Consider the following 22,595-nt stretch of genomic DNA (forward strand, 5'->3'; position numbering starts at 1 on the left):
AGAGAGTGTATGGAAGGCCATAAGGGCCAAAATGACCCCTAACCACGTGAAACATGGGGTTCTGTCATGATCCTGCCACTAGACCACGAGAAACATGACATGATGCGGCAGAATCATGACAGTACTGTGCTATAGCATTAGCATATAGCTAACAAACTAACAACATAGCTGTGAAATAACAAATTTATTGTGTGCTTGTGAAATATGAATTATGTGTGCGTGGGCTCATTTATATATAAGACTGACGGATCTGATTTTACGCAGTTTAACCTTGAGGAACACCGCGCTGTCTGCATACTTTGTTGGAAAATGATGAAAGATGGTTCTTTCACAAGAAATCCAATGTAGGCTACACAATGGGAAATATATTCACAGTTCTCTGATTTATTAGGTTTGTGTACTTAAAGTGCAAATGGATGTTATACTGTGAATGCTTGGCATGGAGGATTTAGCAGTGTGAGCTCGTTTGGATTTCTGAGTGATGTGCATTCATAATAAAGGTATGTATAGCGTCATTACTATATGCATGTATGATCTGATTTGCACTCCTCGTGCAAATAATTAACTGTGTTATATTACTGCTGCTAGAGCATATATTTTGTAAAAGTGTTCAGATATCAATGCGAAACAGTATGCATGGATTAAAGTGAAAAAAATTCTTCTGACTGATTTTTTTAAAAGTCATATTCCTTTAACAGACACTTTATCTAAATAGTCGAAACCAATAGCGTTTTAAAGGGAGATGTTTTGAACCACTTTACGTAGTATTGCCAGTTTGCGTATTTTAAAAGCTATTTTTAATCTATGAAAAAAATATACTTACCTAGACAAATAATCAACCATCTATATCTTTTCAGTGCATTTTTTAATTTATCTTATGAGACCAAACAATGTTTTCTGAAACTCTTAATAATTAACAGAAAAAAGAACTAAATAAAAGCACCACTTAAGACCAACAATTTTGTTTGTATTTGTCTCCAGAGTGCTTTTCACTTTTTCTGCCTTCAGAAACCATATTCCTGAAGCTTGGCTACACCTGACACACGTTTCAGTGTTTGACAAGCTACAGTGACTAGTTAGAGTGTTTGACAAGCTACAGTGACTAGTTAGAGCGTTTGACAAGCTACGTGACTAGTTAGAGTGTTTGACTAGCTTTTCCAAGACGACCGTTAAGAAGGTAGCCTATCACTTTAACATTTCCATGGCGACGCGGCACTGCTTATCATGTGACACACCGCAGAGCCACAGCAGCTGTATGACTGATGCATTGCTTTTACATTCTTTTACTAAAAACAAAATCACAAACTGTTAACTATGTCATGAAATATCTGACATTCCGATTGTCAAATATGTGCATGTGAATGTGTTTTGTTGTTTAAACACTTTTATAATGATCGCGTTAGTTGAGCTATAAGCGGGCGCCGCCATGTTTGTTTCTGCCGCGGTCTGAGATCTGCTGGGTTTACATCACGTGAATTCATCCACTTCTCTTAAAAACACAAACGTAAGTGCCTGGTAAACTGGTAGAAGAATTGAGTTATCTTAACAATTGCTTACATTGCAGATGCTGTGTCTGATGTGAATAAAACACATCCGTCAAATTACATTTGAGTAGATTGTTATTGTCGCTATATAGACATTCTCTAGTATTTTGTGCTTGTAGGCACGTGTATATGTCTGAAGGCTAAATTAAACATTATGTGGTTGAAAGCACTGAGTAGTTGTGATATGTGACTGAATCTGTCTCTGGCTCAGTGCCAGCCAAAGCGCGTAATGTTCTAATCACACCGGTGTTATCGTACGCGTCAAAGGGTTAACAACATTATGAAAAGTGAATTTAAGACATTAAGGACAGGCTGGAACCCTGCAATTGACGAAAATCCGTCGGTGACTCGTTGCAATTAACGGAAATCCGTCGTAGCGACGGAGAACTTTAATCCATGAGTATGTGATGTTTATTACAGTCATTGAACAAAAAAAGTTGAGAAACAAAAATACGTAGGGCTCTTAATGGTAGCACAAAATGTCAAGCTGGTTTAACCTAAAACCTGGTGTGTTTTTAACACAACCCTGTGTTTATATGACAGTTCAGACGCAATAAGACACGAAAATGAACTTTAGTACTCATGTGCTATGTGACAGCTGGTGTCAGAACGCCTATACATAATCAACACGTCTTTTTTTATCTGCAAATCATATCGGCGTAATTTTTCATATTGGGCCCATGCCGATATTTAATTTATAAGCCAATATCTCCGTGCCGATAATATCATGCATCCCTAGGCCTAGTATGCAATTCTTCTCTTTAGGTACTCAAGATTAATATGAGATTGGCAGAAACTACGTGTGTTACGTCCGCTTTAAATATTCCATAATGGGTTTTATTCACAAAACACAAGTTCAACAAATTTCCAGGGTAAATCATTAGTAGAACTTCAGTAAATTGTCGCATTTAATTTGACAAGATGATTAACATACAAATGTATTTGAAATAGTTTCATACTAAAATTCTGTTAATTTCATGAACAAGGCACATTGTGCTGATGTCTATCAATACAAAAAAATGAGTCTCACCCTGATGCGTGTCTCTCCAGCAACATCTGTACCGGAATGTTCAGCTGACCCAGGAAGCGCTTAATAATTGGTCGACTTTTAGCAAACTTATCCTTGACCTCAATTACCAACACATCTGTCATGAGAGCCACAAAAGTATGTTTCTACATGGAGACAGAGAGACAAAATGAGTCAGAGATGTGTTTACATAATGTACATCAACATGTTGGTCTGAATTGTTTCTGTAGACTTACAGACTTGTTTGTGTATCTATATTTTCCTAGCTCAGTATGCTTGCATTTAATAGTTTATATTTAGTGTGTTTGTGTCACCTCTGTATGCCACAAGGGGTTAGTAGTGTTAGTTGTAATGCCGGATCGTCTCTCTTGGCCATGATGTGAAAAGGTCGGAAAGCAGCTCCTCTTGCCTGGATGAATGCTCATCTTCAGATAAGGGTCTGGATTGAAAAACATTCCCTTCTTCAGCCCCACAGCTCGGATGTCTAACTCAAACAATGGACATTTTATTAAAAATAAAAACTGCAAAAACAAATAAATATATGGTGCAGAATAATATCAGTGTCAGTTATTCTGATTAGATTTCATTGACTGCTACATTTTAGGCACTTTATGGTAAAACTAAAAAAAACTTTAAAAACAGATTATTTTACCTGATAGAGTAAAGCTGACCAGTTTTCGACTGTTGTCTGAGGTTTGTTGTCCTTCACCTTGACCATCAACCTAAAAGATACATTGATAACAGTTGCTACATCACATACACTGAAAGAGTTTCACTCTAATAAGAAGTTCACTGAAAAAAACTTCTTTCATAATTTACTCCTCATGGCACTGCAAACGTGTATAATTTCTTTCTTTTGAAGATGTATGTACCTGTTACTTTTGTAAAGAAAAATTATAATAAATGGGGAAAATTTTAACTTCTTTTGTTTTATAAGGACAAACGAAAGTCAGGTTTGGAAGCAGCATGAGGGTGTGCAACTGATTTTCTTTCTTTTGATTTATCCCTTTAAAAGTAATCTGGTTCAGGTGTGTTTGATTAAAGTTGGAATGGTACTTTCCAGAAAAACAACATCCAGTAGGATGAGCGACCACACCAGTTGTTCCTAAAGGCAGGTTTTTACTTCCGAGTTGGACCTACGCCCTAGGCAATGCGCCGGTTTTTGTTTATACTTTTGCGTTGTTGTCCACGTCGACAGGCAATGGCCACTAGGCATCAGTGTCCACAGGCGTGTTGCTTGTGTAACCAAGACAAGAGCCGAAGAAAAAGCGGTTTGTTGTGTATGCTGTCTGAAGCCTTTAGCAGTGATAGCGGCAAGTAAATAGTCACTTTTGCAGCTTGAGTTGTTACATACAGAAGAACACTAATTTATTTATATAATTCATTCGGAAATGCGTATGAGTAAACCTGACGCTATCACAGAGTTCTTTGACCTGAAGGGAGGGTGTTCAAGCAGACCAATCATAGCGCTTGTGGTCCGCGTCGCATTGACGCGCTGTTACATTTTTTAGCAGTGATAGCGGCAAAACCGTAAATTGGGCTTAAGGTGTAGGTCCGACACAGAAGTAATAACCCGCCTTACAGCCTGGACACACATACAGAGACTCATATGTCAAATGACATGATAAATGGCCTGCACTTACAGCAACTGAGAAATGTCAAACCCCCAACCGCACAGATGTGAGGCTGTGGTCAAATAGGCATTTAGCACTTGACAACTTATGTACTGTGTAACCTTTAGCAATGACACCCTAGTGTCTTTAGTGTACAAGACACCTACAGTACGATATACAGAATCACCTGCTAGGAACACACAATATTGTGTAGTACATGTAATCCTTTATTTATTAAATTTTAATTACTTAAAAATTTTTAAAAGGTATGCTTGGAGCAACTATTATACAATTTATGCTACTTTTGTGGTACTTTTGAGAGCATGCACATTTTCTTTACATAGAAGTTTATATTTTCTATTAAATAAGTGAAGTATTACTTTATTCAATTAAGTAGTACTACTGTATTACTAAATAGAATTATTACTATCAATTAAATTACTATTACATAGTACCGAGTACACAGCCGCAGGAAAAATTAAAAGACCATTTTCAGTTTTTCTGATTTAACTATTTATAGGCATGTGTTTGGGTAAAATGCTTATCCTGTAAACTACTAGCAATATTTCTTCCAGTATTGTTTCTATTTGCATTTATTAACAGAAAATGAAAACTGGAAAATCAGGTCAAAATAATTGAAAAGATGCTCTGTATTTTTACAGACCTCAAATACTGCAACACGAGTTCATATTCACTTTTAAGCAAGTAACAGTAATATGTGTACATGTATTTAGGAAAAGATGAAAAATACTTTTTTATGTAATGACCTTGATTTTATCACAGTTTTCATGTTTTGTCATGCTGTCAGTCTTTCACATTGCTGTTGGATGACTTCATGTCACTCCTGATGTTTGATTTTGTTGAAATTCAACAGACACTGGACTGGAATGGCCACAATACATCTAGGAATGCTGATTTGAAATGAAAATTTGGAATGGTCTCATAATTGTTTTCTGTGGCTATACTGTGTATGCAGAAAGCAATATTCTAGTATACCAGACAAAACCATACAATAGTGTTATGTTGCATGCCATGAAATATTATATTTTATTAGATCAGAATACAAATGAGAGCAAAATATATATGTGAACACTTACCAAAGCTCTGGGGTTCTTGACTGTGATACAGGGTGTTGTGGCTCTCAATGCACCACTCACACCATGATAGTATTTGAAAGATATTCTTGTCTCAGCTAAAACACATAAACAGAAGAGTGCCATCATAACAAATCTGCATCACACATTAGCAGAGTCTGCAGCAACAACAACACACACACATTTCATAATTCCAACATAAGCCAATTTTAACATGATACATGTTTTAGGATAAATCTAGGTGTCAGAAACCCAAACCCACTTCTTCATTAAGTTAAGGTTATAAGTTAAGGACAGTTGAACACTGTGTAACTCACCTTCCAGAAAGTATGGCCCTGGCTCCAGTCTCCAGACGATCTGACCACACTGTGTACCGTTAACTCCACGGTTCTTGCAGTCCCACATGTTTGATGGACATGTTTCATCTGGAAAATAGGACAGTATTAAAATACAATCTAAAAAATGCTGGGTTCTTTTCAAGCCGCAGTTGGATCAAAAATGGAACCCTACCTTTGGGTATAAATTATTTGCCTATGCTGGGTTGTTTCAACCCAAAATGTTGGGTCAAATATTAACAATTTGTGGGTTAATCTAACCCAACAGTTGGTTTTTGTCCCTTTTTGACCTAACCATGGGTTGAAAATAAACCAGCATTTTTTCAGCTTCTTTTAAGGTGATGAATCTGTGGCATAAACTAAACGAGAGCACTAAAATTATAAAATTATGACATATTTCACTAGCAATCTACAGTGGGTCTATAAATGACACTGCCCACCATTAGTCGACTACTAATAATCAGATGTGGGACACATTACATTGAAGCCATTTCTGAATATCTGCTTAGTTGTTGAAATTTAGAGCTCTCTAGAGATAACATCCTTGTGCAGGTTCTGCTGGTTTCCAAGTCGATGGCCAGTGGCTTTGCGCCCAGATATATCGCTTTGCTCCGGGCTCATATTTTTACATGACAGTGAGGATTGTGATCCTAGTCTTTAAGGAGGGTAACTGAAGGGCATAGAAGCTTTAGACTTTTCAGGAAACAACAAATGACTGACTTATTGCTGTCTCTGCACACTTACCTGATATAAAACAATGTATTTCAACATCCCAAATGACACAAGTTATCTTTAATGCTAACACTCACCTATGTGGTACATCCCAATCCAGTCTGTAGCATCCACCTCTTCCTTGATATCCCACGAGATGACCAAATTCTGTCCCCGGCCCATGGTGAATTCTAAAGTAGATGCTGTGAGTGAGGAACGCCCTTGAGAACTAACCAGGTCGGTATCACTGTTGGCTCTGTGGAGTCCCAGTCCAGACTGCTCGGCCCCACCACGCTCGGTTAAGCTCCTTAGATTCTCAGGACTGAGTGTGTGGCGGACATTTGGGCTTCGTCTACGTGCTGCAGACTCCCGTGTGGCCAGGTGATCCCGCCCCTGAGGCGCCATTCCTGGCGCCTGGTTGGAGCGGGGCCTGGACGGGAGAACTGCGGTTGCAAGAGAGGGGCGAATGGTTGCAAAAGTATGGGATCACGGCTATGGACTGGACAGGTTTGGAGGGGATTATAACCCTGACCTTATCTACAATCTAAAGCTCACCAGAGAAACCAATGCAGGAGGAATCTTGGCTGATCTGACTGGACTTATCTAAGGTGAAAGACCAGATAGAAACTCTCCTGGCATTTGATAATGGCTATTGACCTTAACAATTTGAGAATAAGGTATTTAATGAAACTTTAATGAATTTAAAAGCTTAGTTATTTCCATCGATTGGTCAGTGGGTTTCGGTTAGCAAACATAATCCTTACGTGGCTCCCATGAGGATATTGTTAAAACGATCTGTCTATAAATACACTGCAAAGAAGATGACTATAACTTTAAATATCCCAGCACTGGACGAAATAGAAGAGAGACAAAGACAGACAGACAAAGACAGAAACAAACAAAGAGAAAGGTTAGTATTTCTGTTTGACTGCATGCATATAAAAAATCCTTAAATAAGCAACCCTCTACTGCCAACCCATTAAATAATAATTTAAAAATAATTCCTTACTTTTACTTAGACTCAAAGCTCTTTATATAGTGTGGGTGGAACCAACCACCAGCAGTGTGAAACATCCATCTGGATAATGTGACAGCAGCCTCACTGCAAGAGAGTGATGGCAATCCATACTGTATATATTCGGGGAATCAGGAGCCAATGGGAAAATCTGGCCAGAGTTACTCCTCTATCTTTTTCACAAAACACCCTGACATTTGTAATGAATACCCAGATTCAGGCCATTTGATTTAAAGGTGCTGTAGAAAATGTATGAGAAACGTGGTTGATTTGTGAAATTCTACAGAGCAAAGAGTCACGTTTTCCCGAAGGAGATAACGTATTTAGGAAACGCTCTGTAGAGTAGTTTGTCCATTTAGGGCTACTGTAGAAACAACATGGTGAATTCCATGCAAGGGGACCCGCTGTGTTTTTAGATAGAAATAGCTCATTCTAAGGTAATAAAAACATAACGCTTCATTATAAGGTCTTTATACACCTCTGAAGAGATAGTTATGTATATTATATTGCATATCTGTCAATATATCCTCTAAAAAATTACACACAGCACCTTTAATCCACCTTTACCAGCAAGTTGGCCTCAAGAAATCCACTTCCAGCAGAAACCTCCATTTTCCACATAGGCCTCCAATCGAGGTACTGAGCAGGATCGACTTCATCCATAAACTAAACGAAGGCTGTCTCTAGACATCATCTTTGTAATTATTTAATGTATTGAACATTACTGTTCATAACTCTTTGTTATTAATTTCCTGTTTTGGTAAAAGATTATGTATTTTCACCGCCCCCCAAACACACAATCTCATGAACACACAGCAGGTCTACAGTTTCAAAGGCAACTCAGGTAAACACAGACCTGTGAAGGGATGTAATTTCGTTACACTCAGCAGCATCTCGTGTTCTTCAACACGCTCAAGCCCTGACAACCACCTTTATTCCATCTCACCTCTCTCAATATCTCAAAAATCATTCACATGGACAACTGTAGATAAGCAACCTCATCAATCCACAATCTAAATATTTGCTCAATTCTATACTGTTACTTTAAACATGGAATCAATATGAACATTGTCCTTGTAGAAACTTTAATATTGTTTGTGTTAGTGCTGTTTGTACAAATCCCAGTGTGCAGCACTATACACAGATCCAAACTCCATGCCTCCATGTTTACTAAAATCAAATGTCATCTTGTAATATGTACAGTATTTATGTATAGTATGACGTATTTGCTAATATTCTGCACTGTATAATGTGGCTCACGGTGTGCAAGCTGTTTGCCACATTTTAAAATGAGAAATCTTGCACTACAGAATAAAAAAATATTGCAAGTCTGAAAAAATGCTTAAGCGAGCATGCATGTGTGCAATGGCAGAGGTGACGTCAGCAGAGAGAGATTTCTGCAGTGTTTGCATAAGGACGACACCTGATCTTACAGTTCATTAAATAGTAAATGAGGTCTGTTCACCTGTGCATAAATGCTGTGTGTTTGCTTGCCAGTACAGGAACCCCTCTGTGCACCAGCCGAGGTTACTGCAGTGTTTGCTACTTGACAAAACGGGCACCTTGGGCAGCTGGCATAGAGGATGGCACAAAAGCTGACACACACATTCAGGACGATACACACAAGCACGGGACAAATGTCTAACTACACACTACTGCCTGCATTGTGTCTTGCAATTTAGCAGCTTTTAAAAGGGTCAAGAAACCCTTGTCATCCAACCTTAGTGCCATATAAGCTGCCTGTTTATAGAATATAATTTTTACTTCTTTTTGGGTAATGGGCTGGTTATTACCCATAGGCTCATTTTTGCTTATCAACAGTGATTTATTCTACATTATAATCCACACCAAAACAGTACACTCTCCTGAAAAAGGTGCTTCACAATGCCTTAGACTAGTAGAGGATGGTTCCATAAATTATCTTTAACATCCAAAGAACCTTTCTGTTTCACAAATGTTTCTTTGTAGTGGAAAAAAGATTCTGACTATAAAAATGAATAAAGAAATGGTTCTTTTTCTCTGAGTGAATAGTGCTTTAGGGAACCAAATATGGTTCCTTTGTAAAGATCCTTTTGTAGCACCATCACTTTTAAGTGTTGACTGTACAAAATGATGCGATCAATAAGTCAACATATAAGTACACTGTAAAACAAAATCCAGTAGAAAATGACATGTTTTCCTTTTTTTAAGTTTGCAGCCCTTTTCTGTAATTTTTTATTGGTAAAAAACAATATGTTTTGTGTATGTTTATACTTTATTTTTAATCATCCAAAATAAATCATTTCCAATTTATAGCGATTCATCACTAGTCAAGGTTTAAAATAGGAGGTTGACATGACATGTAGGCTACAGCGATTATTATAAAAAAATGAAGACAGCAATATTTAATGTGTTTACTTTTTTAATGTTGCATCTGGTATGCAATGCATAAAGAAATGTAAATTCTAAAGATGACACTGGTTTGGAAAGACATGAGGGTGGTGATAATCTTAACATTTTTGTAACAACAGGCTGCAGACCACCATTCTAAAAAAGACAACTGATGCACCTGAAGTAATCATCATAAGACGATTCTACATTAATAGCATTTTTGTTCTTTTGCACTCATATCAGTAGCCTACAGTTAGTCCAGTCAAGTGGTTATGGTCAACCAACTCCTGCACTAAGAAAGCAAATGTGTTACTCACTACGTTTTCACGCAGCGCAAAGATCATGGGAACACACTTTGGATAAACCGTCTGCCAAACGCGTAGCTGCTTTCTCCAAAGACTATTTCACAAATCGGCCACTATGCAGTCCATAATAAATTATGAATACGCGCAATGTTTTTATTACTCAGCAGATGTGTGTATTACGTCACAAGAGATGGAGTTTTCCTCAATCTCTGTGTGATCCAGCATCTTTTTATCTGCGGGTGGTGAAACCCAGCGCGCACTCAACTTTCGTTGAGCCGTGACGGCTTTTCTCACGACTGCACCACTGCATGACACGCACGCATGCAGCGCTATCGGGTAACACAGGGAATTCCCTTCGTCATGTATTCACGCATCACGATCTGCATCGGCATGCTGCATTCTCAAAACCTCCAATCAGCTCTCATGCGTTTATAAACCTCGATCAGCCCCCGTAGAAAAGAGATTTACACATTAAAATGCGTCAGATGCAAATTAGAGTAGACCACAGTCTGGTGCATTAAAATGCACATCAGTAACAAATGTTTTCTGTTAATGTTGGGTTGCATTAAAGCATGCATCACACACTCACAGCACACTGTGTAACAGTGCACCTTGTGCGCATCAAAACACCAAGCAAACCCGCGGAATCAAACGGCGAATGCGTGCCGTGGCGCGTTAAGTAATGATATTTTATCAGTATTTCCTCACTTTCGTCTTTCCTGGGAGGTGCCGATCCATCATAGGGCCTTTTCGTCCACTGAAGCGAGATTTTTGTCGCCTACCCGAACCCGAAATCACGACAGAAGAATCGGCTGGATATTTCCTCACTGCACAGGTTGACAGATGAGCTGCAACATCCAGGAAAAGATCTGACAACTTGATCTCAACGACTGGTGTAATTATACCAGGCAACGACGTTTGGTTTCCCTGTGGACGTGAGCACCCGGTTCGGTTCGGTCCAATCCCTCTCTCTCTCTCTCTCTCTCCTCATGCAGCGCACGCAGCTCTGCTTTTAGCGCACGCAGCTCCGCTTTTATCACACGCGCACTGCTGTTATAAGGCACTCAGTGCGAGAGCTGGAGGCTGATGAGATATGGCGTTATTTTAATGACAAATGTCGCAAGCGCATTATTACAAGGCGAGAGCGCATTCATGTAATACATGAATATCCTTTGCTCATGCGCAAAACTGGACGCGCGCTCCCAATTATACGCTGCTCTCTTATGAATGTTCTCTGCTGTCGCCAGTGGCGGAGCTAGAGTTTTATATATGGGGTGGCCAAGGCTACTTCAGGGGGTCCACAGACCATGACAGAAAATGTGTGTTTCACCCTGACCTGACATCAAATTATAAAAAAATAAATCCTAGGATTGCTGATTAGAGGTACAAGTGATAATTTACTTCTAAATGTATGTAGATGAAATAAACAATAAAATATAAATAATGAAAATGTTGAAAACATAGCTTAACCCTGATAACTTGTTTAATTTAAACAGAAACAAAGCAGCACTAGAGGTGTCTTTAAACTGATGTGGATCGGAGCATCATATATCTGATAAAACATAAACTCATTCCATAGGACTGCAAGATTAAAAAGAATAATTGATGCTGATTATTGCCCTTGATGTTGTCATCTTGATTATTACTTTCAGATATTAGGATACATGTGTCACAACTCTGCTTTATCTTGTCATGGATTTCTTGGTCTTGTGGCAGAGTCATGGCAAAGCCTTATGTTTAGTGTGAGAAGCCATGGGGTGTTTACCTTTCTGACATTCCATGTGCCTTCTCGTGTCTTGTCATTGGCCCCGCCCCTCTCGTTTCATGTATTGCTTCCCTGCCGTGTCTAATGTTTCCCACCTGCCCTCCTTGATTACCCTTCGTTTGTCTTCACTTTAAAATGCCCTCATGTTTCATTGTCTTGTTGCTCGGTCATTGTTTAAGGTGTCTTTGGTTGCGTTCTGTGGTCCCTTGGATTACCTTGCCTGTCTGTGAGACGTTGTGTCTTGTGAGTTTTAGTTTATTCTTGTCCTGCTGTTTTTGTGTTCCCCTCGTGGAAAGTTTTTGGTTTGAGTTTATGTATATATATTTGTCTGGTCCTCGTTACGCCCTCGTGGGTTTTTGTTTTGTTCTTTGTTTATATTAAAATATTTTGTGTTAACCCCTTCATCCCTGCCTGCAATTGGGTTCTTCCTCACCTATCCTGACAACATGAACACTTGTCACACACTTTACACGCTACAAAACAAGCCGAGAAGCGTTTATGAATTATTGTATTGCTGTTTTATTGCTTTTTTGATTCTCTAAGGAACATAAAAAGCAGTTATTCAAACGGGAAATATGTAGAAAACAAACAAAGAACATCCAACATCACTAAAACACTCTATGGCTTCAGGTAATACATTAAAGAGTCTGACTAATGAATCTCTTTCTTACATTGTATCTGTACGCGGTTGTTAATGATAAACTTGTTGAGCATGACGCACTTCAGCACAGCTCTTCACTGGTGAATCATTTAAACGCCTCTGATTGGTCAGAATATTCATACCCTGAACTTGATTGTCTGTAATGCTCAAAGCTGTAGCAGAGCAACGAAGTTGTCATCCACATTCGTTCATTTTCACCTAAATCTTATTTAGATTGTGACTGTCATAGCTAGTTTTTTATTATGCATGGACTATTTTTCCTCTTTTGTCTTGAACTTGGAGAGCAGATTTGTTCACCTTGTTGTCATTTTTTCCAAAGCCTCTGTTAATTTCCGACCCTGATGTAAACAATGTATGTTATGTTGGGAACCGATTTACTATCTGTTAATGGAGCCTAACATAAACTTACACAATGAAATGTTGTTTAGGAATCCTAAAGCCAAGGCTAAAGAGGGAAACTTATTTCTTCCTTCTAAAGTTTGTATGAAGTACACCTGCTTAGAATGTTAAAAGAAATAGAGGACCTCTCCCAACACTGTTTATATTTATCTAAGGTTAGAAAATGCTGGTAAAACTTTACATTTACGCAACATTTAAAAGTGTAACGTTAGAAAGTAGGTAGATAACACTATAATGGTATGGTTCAACAAAAAAACGTACCTGGCTGGGTCGGACTTGAAATGGCTAGCAAGCAAGCAGTTCTTTTGAATATTCCATTTGTTTAGCAAATTGCAGCAATCCATTTGCTTCTTTTCTCTCTTTCGTCAGTCTTTAAAAATAAATCTCAGATTTCACGCTGTACAATCCATCGCACAACTTTTTTCCGTGCTCATTCTCAACTAGACTCGCTTGAATTTCATGTGCGGTGATGTCACGTGCAAGCATGGGCCCCGAACTTCAAAATAAAAGCTTTGTTCAACAAAAGGTGAAATCAGATGTCAATCAACATAAGTAGCGAATCAAATTTTGGGGTGACACCCAGGGTGTCCAATTGGATGTCAGGTGTGTTCAGTGCCACCTTGGACCCCCCTCTGACTCCGCCACTGGCTGTTGCTCAGTGAGTGTGTGCACACTCAAAATGCCTGCCGTGCATTCACGCATCTTTTGGTACTCTTGCCCTCGAGAATTCCTCCTGTGTTTTCTGGGATTATAGGCTGTCAAAAGTAGTCAACCAATCCGCTATAGGCTTCCACGGCGGGCCAATGAAAATGAGACCTCTCACATGGCATTTTATTGGCTGAAAGTGACTCGACGTACTCAACTACGCAAAATGGATCCACCACTTTCTCAGGTAACAATTTGAATATATTTGATGCAACATTATTTATCAAATGTATATTAGAAATGAATGGGGCGTTATGATGCTTTGTAGGCTACATATAAACATCCTAGTCAGTTTAACTACCATGTTATTCAGACAAAACAAGCCAACATCCACCAAGTTCATGTGGTCCTCATGCATACCGTACACTAAAAATAGTATTGTCAAAATAGTACTAAATTGATTACAGAACAATTTAGATTGGTGTCTTAAGTTAGCTTTATTCTAAAATAATATTTACTACAAGTAATGGTACATACCAAAACAATATTAGCAGTGGAGTATGATCCTCCCAAGATGGCAGCGCAACATAGGGCATGATGTCAGCTTCACACTCTTTAATTATCATGGTGACGATGTCACGATACGGGAAGAGAGAACCCAATCACAGGCAGCAGCGGTGAAGGGGTTAACAAAGATTTATTAAACAAAACCAAACAAAACACCCACAATGGGGAAAACTATAACAAAACACGAACTAGGGACACAGTAACAAAAAAGAATTCAAAACGAAACACTTCCCACGAGGGGGCAAAAAATGAACTAAATACAAAGAGCGACACACCAAGAAAGACATGACATGATGAGGCAGAATCATGACAGAAGCCCCCCCCTTAATGAACACCCCCAGGTGTTCACCAAGGGGTAGACTAACGTGACAAGACCAACTTGGTAACACACAAAATCCAACAAAACATGGTGAACATTAACAACGGGAGACAAGCAATGATAATGAATGGGTTGGGGTGGGACAATAAAAATAACAAACAAGGGGGGGGTGGCTGAACAAAAGAGTCTATGGGGGAAGTCCATAGGTGGGGAAGCTTTAGTCCGGGGCGGCGCTCGAGAGCGCGAAGTCCCGGGGGACTTGACAGTAGCCGGTGTAGGCTTGGCTGCCAGCCGGACATGGCTAGGGGCTGGGCGGACTGCTGGCTGAATCACTGGCTGGAAGGCCGGCAGAGTCGCTGGCTGGAATACTTGACTGGACACCGGCTGCACCGGACTGGACATCGGACAGGACGCTGGACTGGACACTGGACTGGACCTCGGACTGGACGCAGGATTGGACACCGGCTGCACCGGACTGGACACCGGCTGGGACAACACAACATCTTACAAACACGGTTTAGGGTAGGCAAGGGCAAGGCAAGGCAAAAGGCAAGGCAAGGCAAGGCAAGGCAAGGCACACGGCAAGGAGAACACTAAGGGTACATTGCAGACAAGCACAACGAACGAGCACAGGACAATAGACACGAGGGTATTATATAGGGAGACAAACAAAGGACAATTAACAAGGGACAGCTGTCGGGGATGAAACACAGAAGGGAAGCTAACGAGAGAACGAGAGGGGCGGGGCCAAATACGAGACTGGAGAGAGCGCATATGTCATGATAACAATATTATGTCCCTCTCCACACAAAACCTAAGGCTTTGCCATGACTCTGCCACAAGACCAAGAAAGACATGACATGATGAGGCAGAATCATGACAGACGATTTTAGATTACTTTAGCATTTTATTTTCAAATATAGTAACAGATTTGTAACGCATTTGGAAATATCATATAATATTCTATACCTACTGTATAGTTTGCATTAGAGATGGGGGCAAGTCACACATGTTCAAGTCTCAAGTAAGTTTCAAGTCCCTACCATCAAGTCTCAAGCAAGTCTCAAGTCACAGTGCAAACAAACCAAGCAAGTCAAGTCAAGTCAAGTCAGCTGCTTACCTCAAAAGCAAGTCAAGTCGAGTCAAGTCGCAGTACCAAACAGAATAAAATCATATTTTATTTACCACAACTTATTTTTTCCTCAGAAATTAACTTAATTATACATTTAAAATAATATTTTAAATACAACACTTTGAATATAAAGTATGAAATTATTATTTTAATTATGAAGCTAGCAGGTTGTAGCAAATGAGTGATTCACAGAAGCGTTCATTTATTTCATTCGTTTAAAACAGTTGATTCATTCATGAACAAGCAAGAATGGGTTATTGAATCACTCAATCGATTCGTTCAATACCTGGGATTCGTTCAGTAAAAAGTTTTATTGTTTTGCGGAAAGACGCGTTTTTCTGTAGCCTATCTGTAATGAACTGTTGGCAGCCACATTGCTATTCTGGAAATATTATTGTTACTTAATATGTCCTAAATAAACTAACGAGGTCAAATGCCTACTACAGCCATTTTGCATATATATCTAGGATTTTGGATGCAAAAGAAAAATCGCACTCTGGTACAATTACTTATTATTTTCCGTGTGTCAAGAGTGACACAATAAGCACTTTTGAGAGGCTAACGCCATCGAATTTTAAGTTTGACGTCGCAAATTACAAACATGCGATTAATAATTATTTTAATTTAATGACAGACTTAATATAAATTTAGAGATAAATAATATAAAAACCAATGCTGTTTCCACATTCTCAGATTTTAGTCGAATAACAGTTAACGTACTCGGTTACTAACATAACCTCGGTTCCCTGAGATACGGGAACGAGTACTGCGTAGCAGGACGCTATGGGGAAAACTCCTTTTTCTCCGATGACTGAAGCTTTACAATAACTCAGTGAATACTGCACGGCCATTGGTGCTTGCAAAGTAAAACTTTGAGCCAATGGCAGCGAAGCTGCACGGACCTATGGCGATGGTGCCCGCCAAAATGGGCGGGGCTTATGGCTATATAAGCAGACACATCACCGTAGGGTCCTCAGGTTACTTCGACTGAAGCGACGACCATATGCAGCTTGTAAGCACGGCCAGGAACGCAGTACTCGTTCCCGTATCTCAGGGAACCGAGGTTACGTTAGTAACCGAGTACGTTCCCTATCGATACTTCACTCGTACTGCGTAGCAGGACGCTATGGGGAACCAGTATAATCCCGCCGTGCTACAAGTGGAACGAAAACATCATATAATCCCGAAGCCGTGGCTCGAGGATAGGTATGAGGCAGGGAATCCTGTGGAAGGCGGAAAAGCCAAGCTAATAGGTGGCCTAATCCGGTTAATCGTCCCAGTAGTGTGCTAGGTGCTGGTGTGGTTGAGGGCAACCCCAGCCCAGCAGTAGTCTTAAGCAGAAAGGACCCGGGCCTGTAAGGCCGGAACGTCCAGACTGTAGAATCTGGTAAATGTGGAAGGCGAAGCCCAGCAGGCCGCCGCACAAATATCCGCTATGGAGACTCCGCTAGACCATGCCCAGGAAGAGGCGACACCTCTAGTAGAATGGGCTCTAACTCCCGTGGGGCATAGAAGGCCCAAGGAAGAGTATGCCAGCGCGATAGCCTCAACTATCCATTTAGATAGTCTATGCTTCGTGACCGGAGACCCTCTGGTGCGGTTGCCAAAGCAGACAAAAAGCTGTTCCGACTGCCTGAATGGGGCGGAACGCTCAATGTAGATCTTAAGCGCTCTGACTGGACAGAGCAGATTCAGCTCCGGGTCCTGCTCGGAGGAGGGGAGCGCGGAAAGTGTCACTACCTGTGCTCTAAATGGAGTAGAGAGCACCTTAGGTACGTAACCATGTCTAGGTTTGAGGACTACCTTAGAGTTGTCAGGCCCAAACTCAAGACAGGAGGGGCTCACAGAGAGCGCCTGTAGATCGCCCACACGTTTTACCGATGCTAATGCTAGCAGCAGAGCGATTTTAAGCGTTAAGGGACGGAGGTCCGCAGACTGTAGAGGCTCGAAGGAAGGGCCCTTCAGAGCTCTCAACACCGTGGGTAGATCCCATATGGGAACGGTGAGGGGGCGTAGCCGCCTGGAACCCTTCAAGAAACGAATGACCAAGTCATTCTTTCCCACTCCTTGGCCCGCTATGGAGGCATGAGAGGCTGCAATTGCTGCCACATAGACCTTGAGCGTGGAAGGGGAGCGGCCCTTATCCAACAGCTCTTGCAGGAAGGACAGAATTAGTGATATGTCACAGGATTCTGGGTCTGCGCTGCGGGTTGTACACCAGGTGGAGAAGACAGACCACTTGAGGTTATAGAGTCGTCTAGTAGATGGAGCTCTAGCCTGTGATATTGTGTTCATGACACTCTCGGGGAGGACCGTAGGCTCCCATCGAGAGGCCAAAGGTGCAGAGCCCACAGCTCTGGCTGGGGGTGCCAAATCGTGTTGCCTGCCTGAGAGAGGAGGTCCCGTCTCAGAGGAATAGGCCACGGGGCTGCTACGAGCAGCTGAGACAGTTGCGCAACCCAGGGCTGGTTCTTCCAGAGTGGGGCTACGAACAGCACCTTGTGCGCCTGTTCTCTGATCCTCCTGATCGTCTGTGGTATGAGAGCGATTGGGGGCAAGGCATAGAGGAGCCGGTTGGGCCAGTTGTGGGCCAAGGCATCCCTGTCCTTCGATAAATAGGTTGGGCAATGAGTGTTGTCTTCGGAGGCAAAAAGGTCGATTTCTGCCTTGCCGAAGACTTCCCAAATTTTCTGAACCGACTTGGGGTGGAGCGTCCATTCCTCTGAAGGGACGTTGTTCCGAGATAGCATATCTGCTCCCTGGTTCAGTCTGCCTGGCACATGAGTTGCCCTTAGTGAGCGCAGATTGCATTGAGCCCATTCCAAGAGGCAAAGTACCAGGGAGAAAAGGCATCTTGAGGAGAGGCCTCCCTGGTGATTTATGTAGGTCACCACTGTCATGCTGTCTGATCGGACTAAGACGTGGCGGTCCCGTAAGACCAGCAGGAAGTGGCGAAGAGCCAGCCATACTGCCTGCATTTCTTGGCAGTTTATGTGCAGGCCCTTTTCCTGAATCGACCAGTGGCCGAAGGCCGGTGTGACATCGCACAGAGCCCCCCAACCCGTTTTGGAGGCGTCTGTTGTGACCACCTTTCGTCTTCATGTGGTGCCCAGGGGCACACCCTGCTCCAACCAAAGAGAATCCCTCCATGGGGCTAGAGCTGTTACACAGACCTGATCCACCCAGATGCGTAGGCGTCCGAGACGCCAAGCGTGAGGCGGAACTCTCGGTTTCAGCCAGTACTGCAGAGGACGCATCCGAAGAACGCCCAACTGCAGTACTTGAGATGCGGAGGCCATGAGACCCAGCATCTTCTGAAACGCCTTGAGGGGGCGTGACGCTCCGGGCGTAAAAGAGGCCGCAAGCTGCTGAATGGCTAGGGCACGGTCTGCCGNTGCAGACTCAATCATTGGTTCCGCTCCTGTCTTGCTTTAGTTTACCAATGTTGCATGTATATTTAAAATAATTAATTACAGTTGTTATAAAGTAAAGTCTTGCCAAGTCATAAGTTCAAGTCAAGTCACAGTCACTGGATCCCAAGTCAAGTCGAGTCATTTTCTTTATTTAGTCAAGCGAGTCACAAGTCACTGTAGACTCGAGTCCCCCATCTCTGGTTTGCATGTATGTATTCACATTAGGGGGACAATGGAACAATGTACAGATTTTCAGGACATTGGACTTAATTCACCAAAGTGGCATTCACCAGATTACATATTGTATATAGCAAGGTTCTTATTTATAAACATAACATGGTAACGTTATTATGATACTATTTTAACAGTGACTAGGAGAGAACGCACTAAACAGACGGGTTTCATTGCACATACAGCTATTCAAACGCTCTTTTTAAGCACAGTATGTGTATATTCTTCTTACAGACTCCTAAACGATCACATAAGTACTGATAAAAGTGTACTCCACTAAAAAGTACACATATGAATTGATTGCTATAGTGATGACACCGTTCTTCACTTTCACTTTAAAACGCAGGTTTGGGCCTTAAATAGTGCCCTTACCTCCATGTACTATTAGCATACATTATCGGCACCATACTTATTTCTGACGCATGCCATGTATATATAACACTTTATTAATCAGTGCCAATCCGCATTTTTAGTCCCGCTACAACAATGCGCTCTGCACGTTCCCCCTTCCGTCTGTTTTAATCTTAAGAAGACTCGCCTCAAACACTCACTTGTGATTGACTGAATTTAGTTCACTCAAATCTATGTAACAAACCAGATAACACGGGGAGAATGTTGGCGGAGGTGTGTCGAAAAAGTGCGGGGACAGAACCATTTTTATCTGAAAGTTGGGCATTCCCGCACAGTGTTGGGGAAAGTTACTTTAAAGGTAATTAGTTACAATATTGAGTTACTCTCACGACCAGAGCGTGGTGGAAGAGAGAACCCAAGCGCAGGCAGGCAGTGAAGGGGTTAACAACAAGACTTTATTCAAAAAACACAACACAAAACACCCTCGATGGGGGAAAAACGAAACTAAGAATTATAACTAAAACAAGAGACTTCCCACGAGGGGGCAAAATGAAAACAAGACAAATAAACCAAACTCAAAGACACGACCAAACGTCTAAAATCATAAAAGGCACAAAACTCACAAACACGAACAGGAACACGGGTAAGCACAGGAACATGAACACTAACAAAATCCAGGACACCGCAATACACGCACATACATAATACACAGTACAATCCAAGAGCACAAGACAAAGAAACAAGAGGGTATTTAAAGGGAAGACAAACGAGGGATAACGACACAGGGCAGGTGTGGGTAATCAAACACTTAGGGAAGGATAACGAGGAAACGAGAGGAATGGGGCCAATGACAAGACACTGGAGAGAACGTATATTACTGTCAAACGGACAATAATATGTTTCTCTCCACACATAACCAAAGACTTTGCCATGGCTCTGCTACAGGACCAAGAAAAACATGACTAAGGAAGCAGAGCCATGACATTACTCTAGTAAAAAAGTAACTAAATACAGTACTTGGGTACTTTTTGTGGAAAGTAACTGAAAGTACTTTTTGCGTTACTTTTGCGTTACTTTTTCTCACCTAACTGATGCTCATGCTTTTCCAGACTTTGCTGTTCTTTAGTGTTTAACACTGTAATGCATTTATCAATCCTATATAGCCTATAACACACCTTTATTTTCTTTAAAAAACACATTTCAAATATTTCCTGACCAGTAGTCCTCCACCTCATCAGAGCTCTGCCTACTGTTGACACTGCTAACTTTCTGTGCCACTCTCCATATTTATTGTGTTTTGACAGCACGGCTAGTTGCTGTCAAAACGGCGCCGCAAGATGGCGCCGGTGAGCTTTTGGAATGGCAGAGTAGTTTCCAGTCGTATAACACTGTGTGGGAAAAGGAGGATTTTTGGCCAGCAAATATGGGTGTTTTTTTAGATTTAAAAAAGTAATATATAAGCGATATGACAGATCCTCTTTGCATTGCTGAGCACTTCTTTGAGCCAAAACAACCCGATAGTGTTATACGAAATTATGATTAATCTAACATATAATATATTACTAATATTATATAATATTATTTTGATTTTACATTACTTGTTACTTAAAAGTACTCTTATTATGTAATGCACGTTACTTGCGTTACCCCCAACACTGTTCCCGCACATGGTGCCACGCCTATTTAGCGCAGATGCATGACTTAAGTCTTACAAAACAAGTGCTTATGTACATTTATAAAAAAAATATTTTGTATTGCTGGTTTATTTGGTGCCCCTATAGTCTTGGTGCCCCTGGGCACTCGCCCAATTGCTCATATGGTTAATCCACCGCTGGGTGGATCCATTTTGCGTCGTTGAGTACGTCGAGTCACTTTCAACCAATAAGATGTCATTTGAGAGGTCGCATTTTCATTGGCCCGCCGTGGAAGCCTATACCGGATTGGTTGACTACTTTTGACAGCCTATAATCCCAGAAAACACAGGAGGAACTCTCGAGAGCAAGAGTACCAAAGGAAGCGCGAACGCACGGCAGGCATTTTGAGTGCGCACACACTCACTGAGCGACAGCAGAGAACATTCATAAAAGAGCAGCGTATAATTGGGAGCGCGCATCCAGTTTTGTGCATGAGCAAAGGAAATCGGCGTGAGAGCGGAGAGATTCGCGCGCTCGTATTACATGAATGCGCTCGACATTTGTCATTAAAATAACGCCATAATGAGAGTGAGGACGAACCGATGCTGCTGGGGAACAGATCTGCCCTGCAGTCACTAAAGACACTGCCAGAAATAACAGGTTTTAAAGCCAGGTTAAAAACTACAGTCTAAACGTGTTATCAACGATTACATTTATAATTTATTAACTTTACATTGTTTATAAATGGGGACTGGGACTAGTTGTCACGACTGTATAGGCCGTTTCATCGGACGCGCGCCTGACCCCCAGTTAACTTCCGGTTTGTGGTTGTTAGTGACTAATAATATAATTATTTGTATTTAATTTAGGTTCATATCAATTTGTATTATTATTTTATTGTATAATATTTGTATTAAATAAACGATTTGTTGAATTTGTATGTTCATTTTATTAAATAAAAATTTGTTGAATGGGTCCTGTAGTTAAACAAACCGTATGGTACATTGACATCTAGCGGTTGAGCTTGGTATCGCAGTCTAAATTAAAAATACTGGAGAGGCGAGTTTAGCCAAATAACGGTTCTTTTCGGTTTCTTTTGATTGTTATCAGAAATGATCTACAGGCACTCTTTTGTTTGTGAATGTGTACAGGTGTTGTGCCTATTTTCGACCCCCCGGCTGGAGACTACCCCCCTTCGCGTGCACGCGGAGACTAACGTCGTGTCTCCTGTAGATGGCAGTTAAAAACCTTCACTCGGACGAAAACTTGCGCAATTTCCTGTAGATGGCAGTAAGAAATCATAAATGCGATTCCTGGTTCTCGAACCAAATCGTAAATGAGACTAGCAATGTTCGTGGCTTCTGTTTAGGTGACGCGTGTTAGGCTTTACTATGGCAAGCCGAATTAGCTTTTGCTCAACAACAATAGCTTTAAACAAGAATAGCTTTAGTATTTTGTAATTGA

General features: G+C 41.1%; 1 protein-coding gene across 1 annotated transcript in view; it reads right to left on the reverse strand.

Moving 5' to 3' along the window:
• hecw2a (HECT, C2 and WW domain containing E3 ubiquitin protein ligase 2a) overlaps positions 1 to 11,191 on the reverse strand; it is a 33,464-nt gene extending 22,273 nt beyond the window's left edge. Inside the window, 7 exon segments of the mRNA XM_057335424.1 lie at positions 2,575 to 2,717; positions 2,886 to 3,055; positions 3,224 to 3,293; positions 5,282 to 5,376; positions 5,596 to 5,703; positions 6,423 to 7,172; positions 10,723 to 11,191. Of these exon segments, the coding sequence (XP_057191407.1) occupies positions 2,575 to 2,717; positions 2,886 to 3,055; positions 3,224 to 3,293; positions 5,282 to 5,376; positions 5,596 to 5,703; positions 6,423 to 6,729 (893 nt within the window). The 5' untranslated portion in view covers positions 6,730 to 7,172; positions 10,723 to 11,191.
• Between the last annotated feature and the right edge of the window lie 11,404 nt (positions 11,192 to 22,595).

Source organism: Triplophysa rosa, linkage group LG6 (genome assembly GCF_024868665.1).
Source record: "Triplophysa rosa linkage group LG6, Trosa_1v2, whole genome shotgun sequence".
Lineage (NCBI taxonomy): Eukaryota > Metazoa > Chordata > Actinopteri > Cypriniformes > Nemacheilidae > Triplophysa > Triplophysa rosa.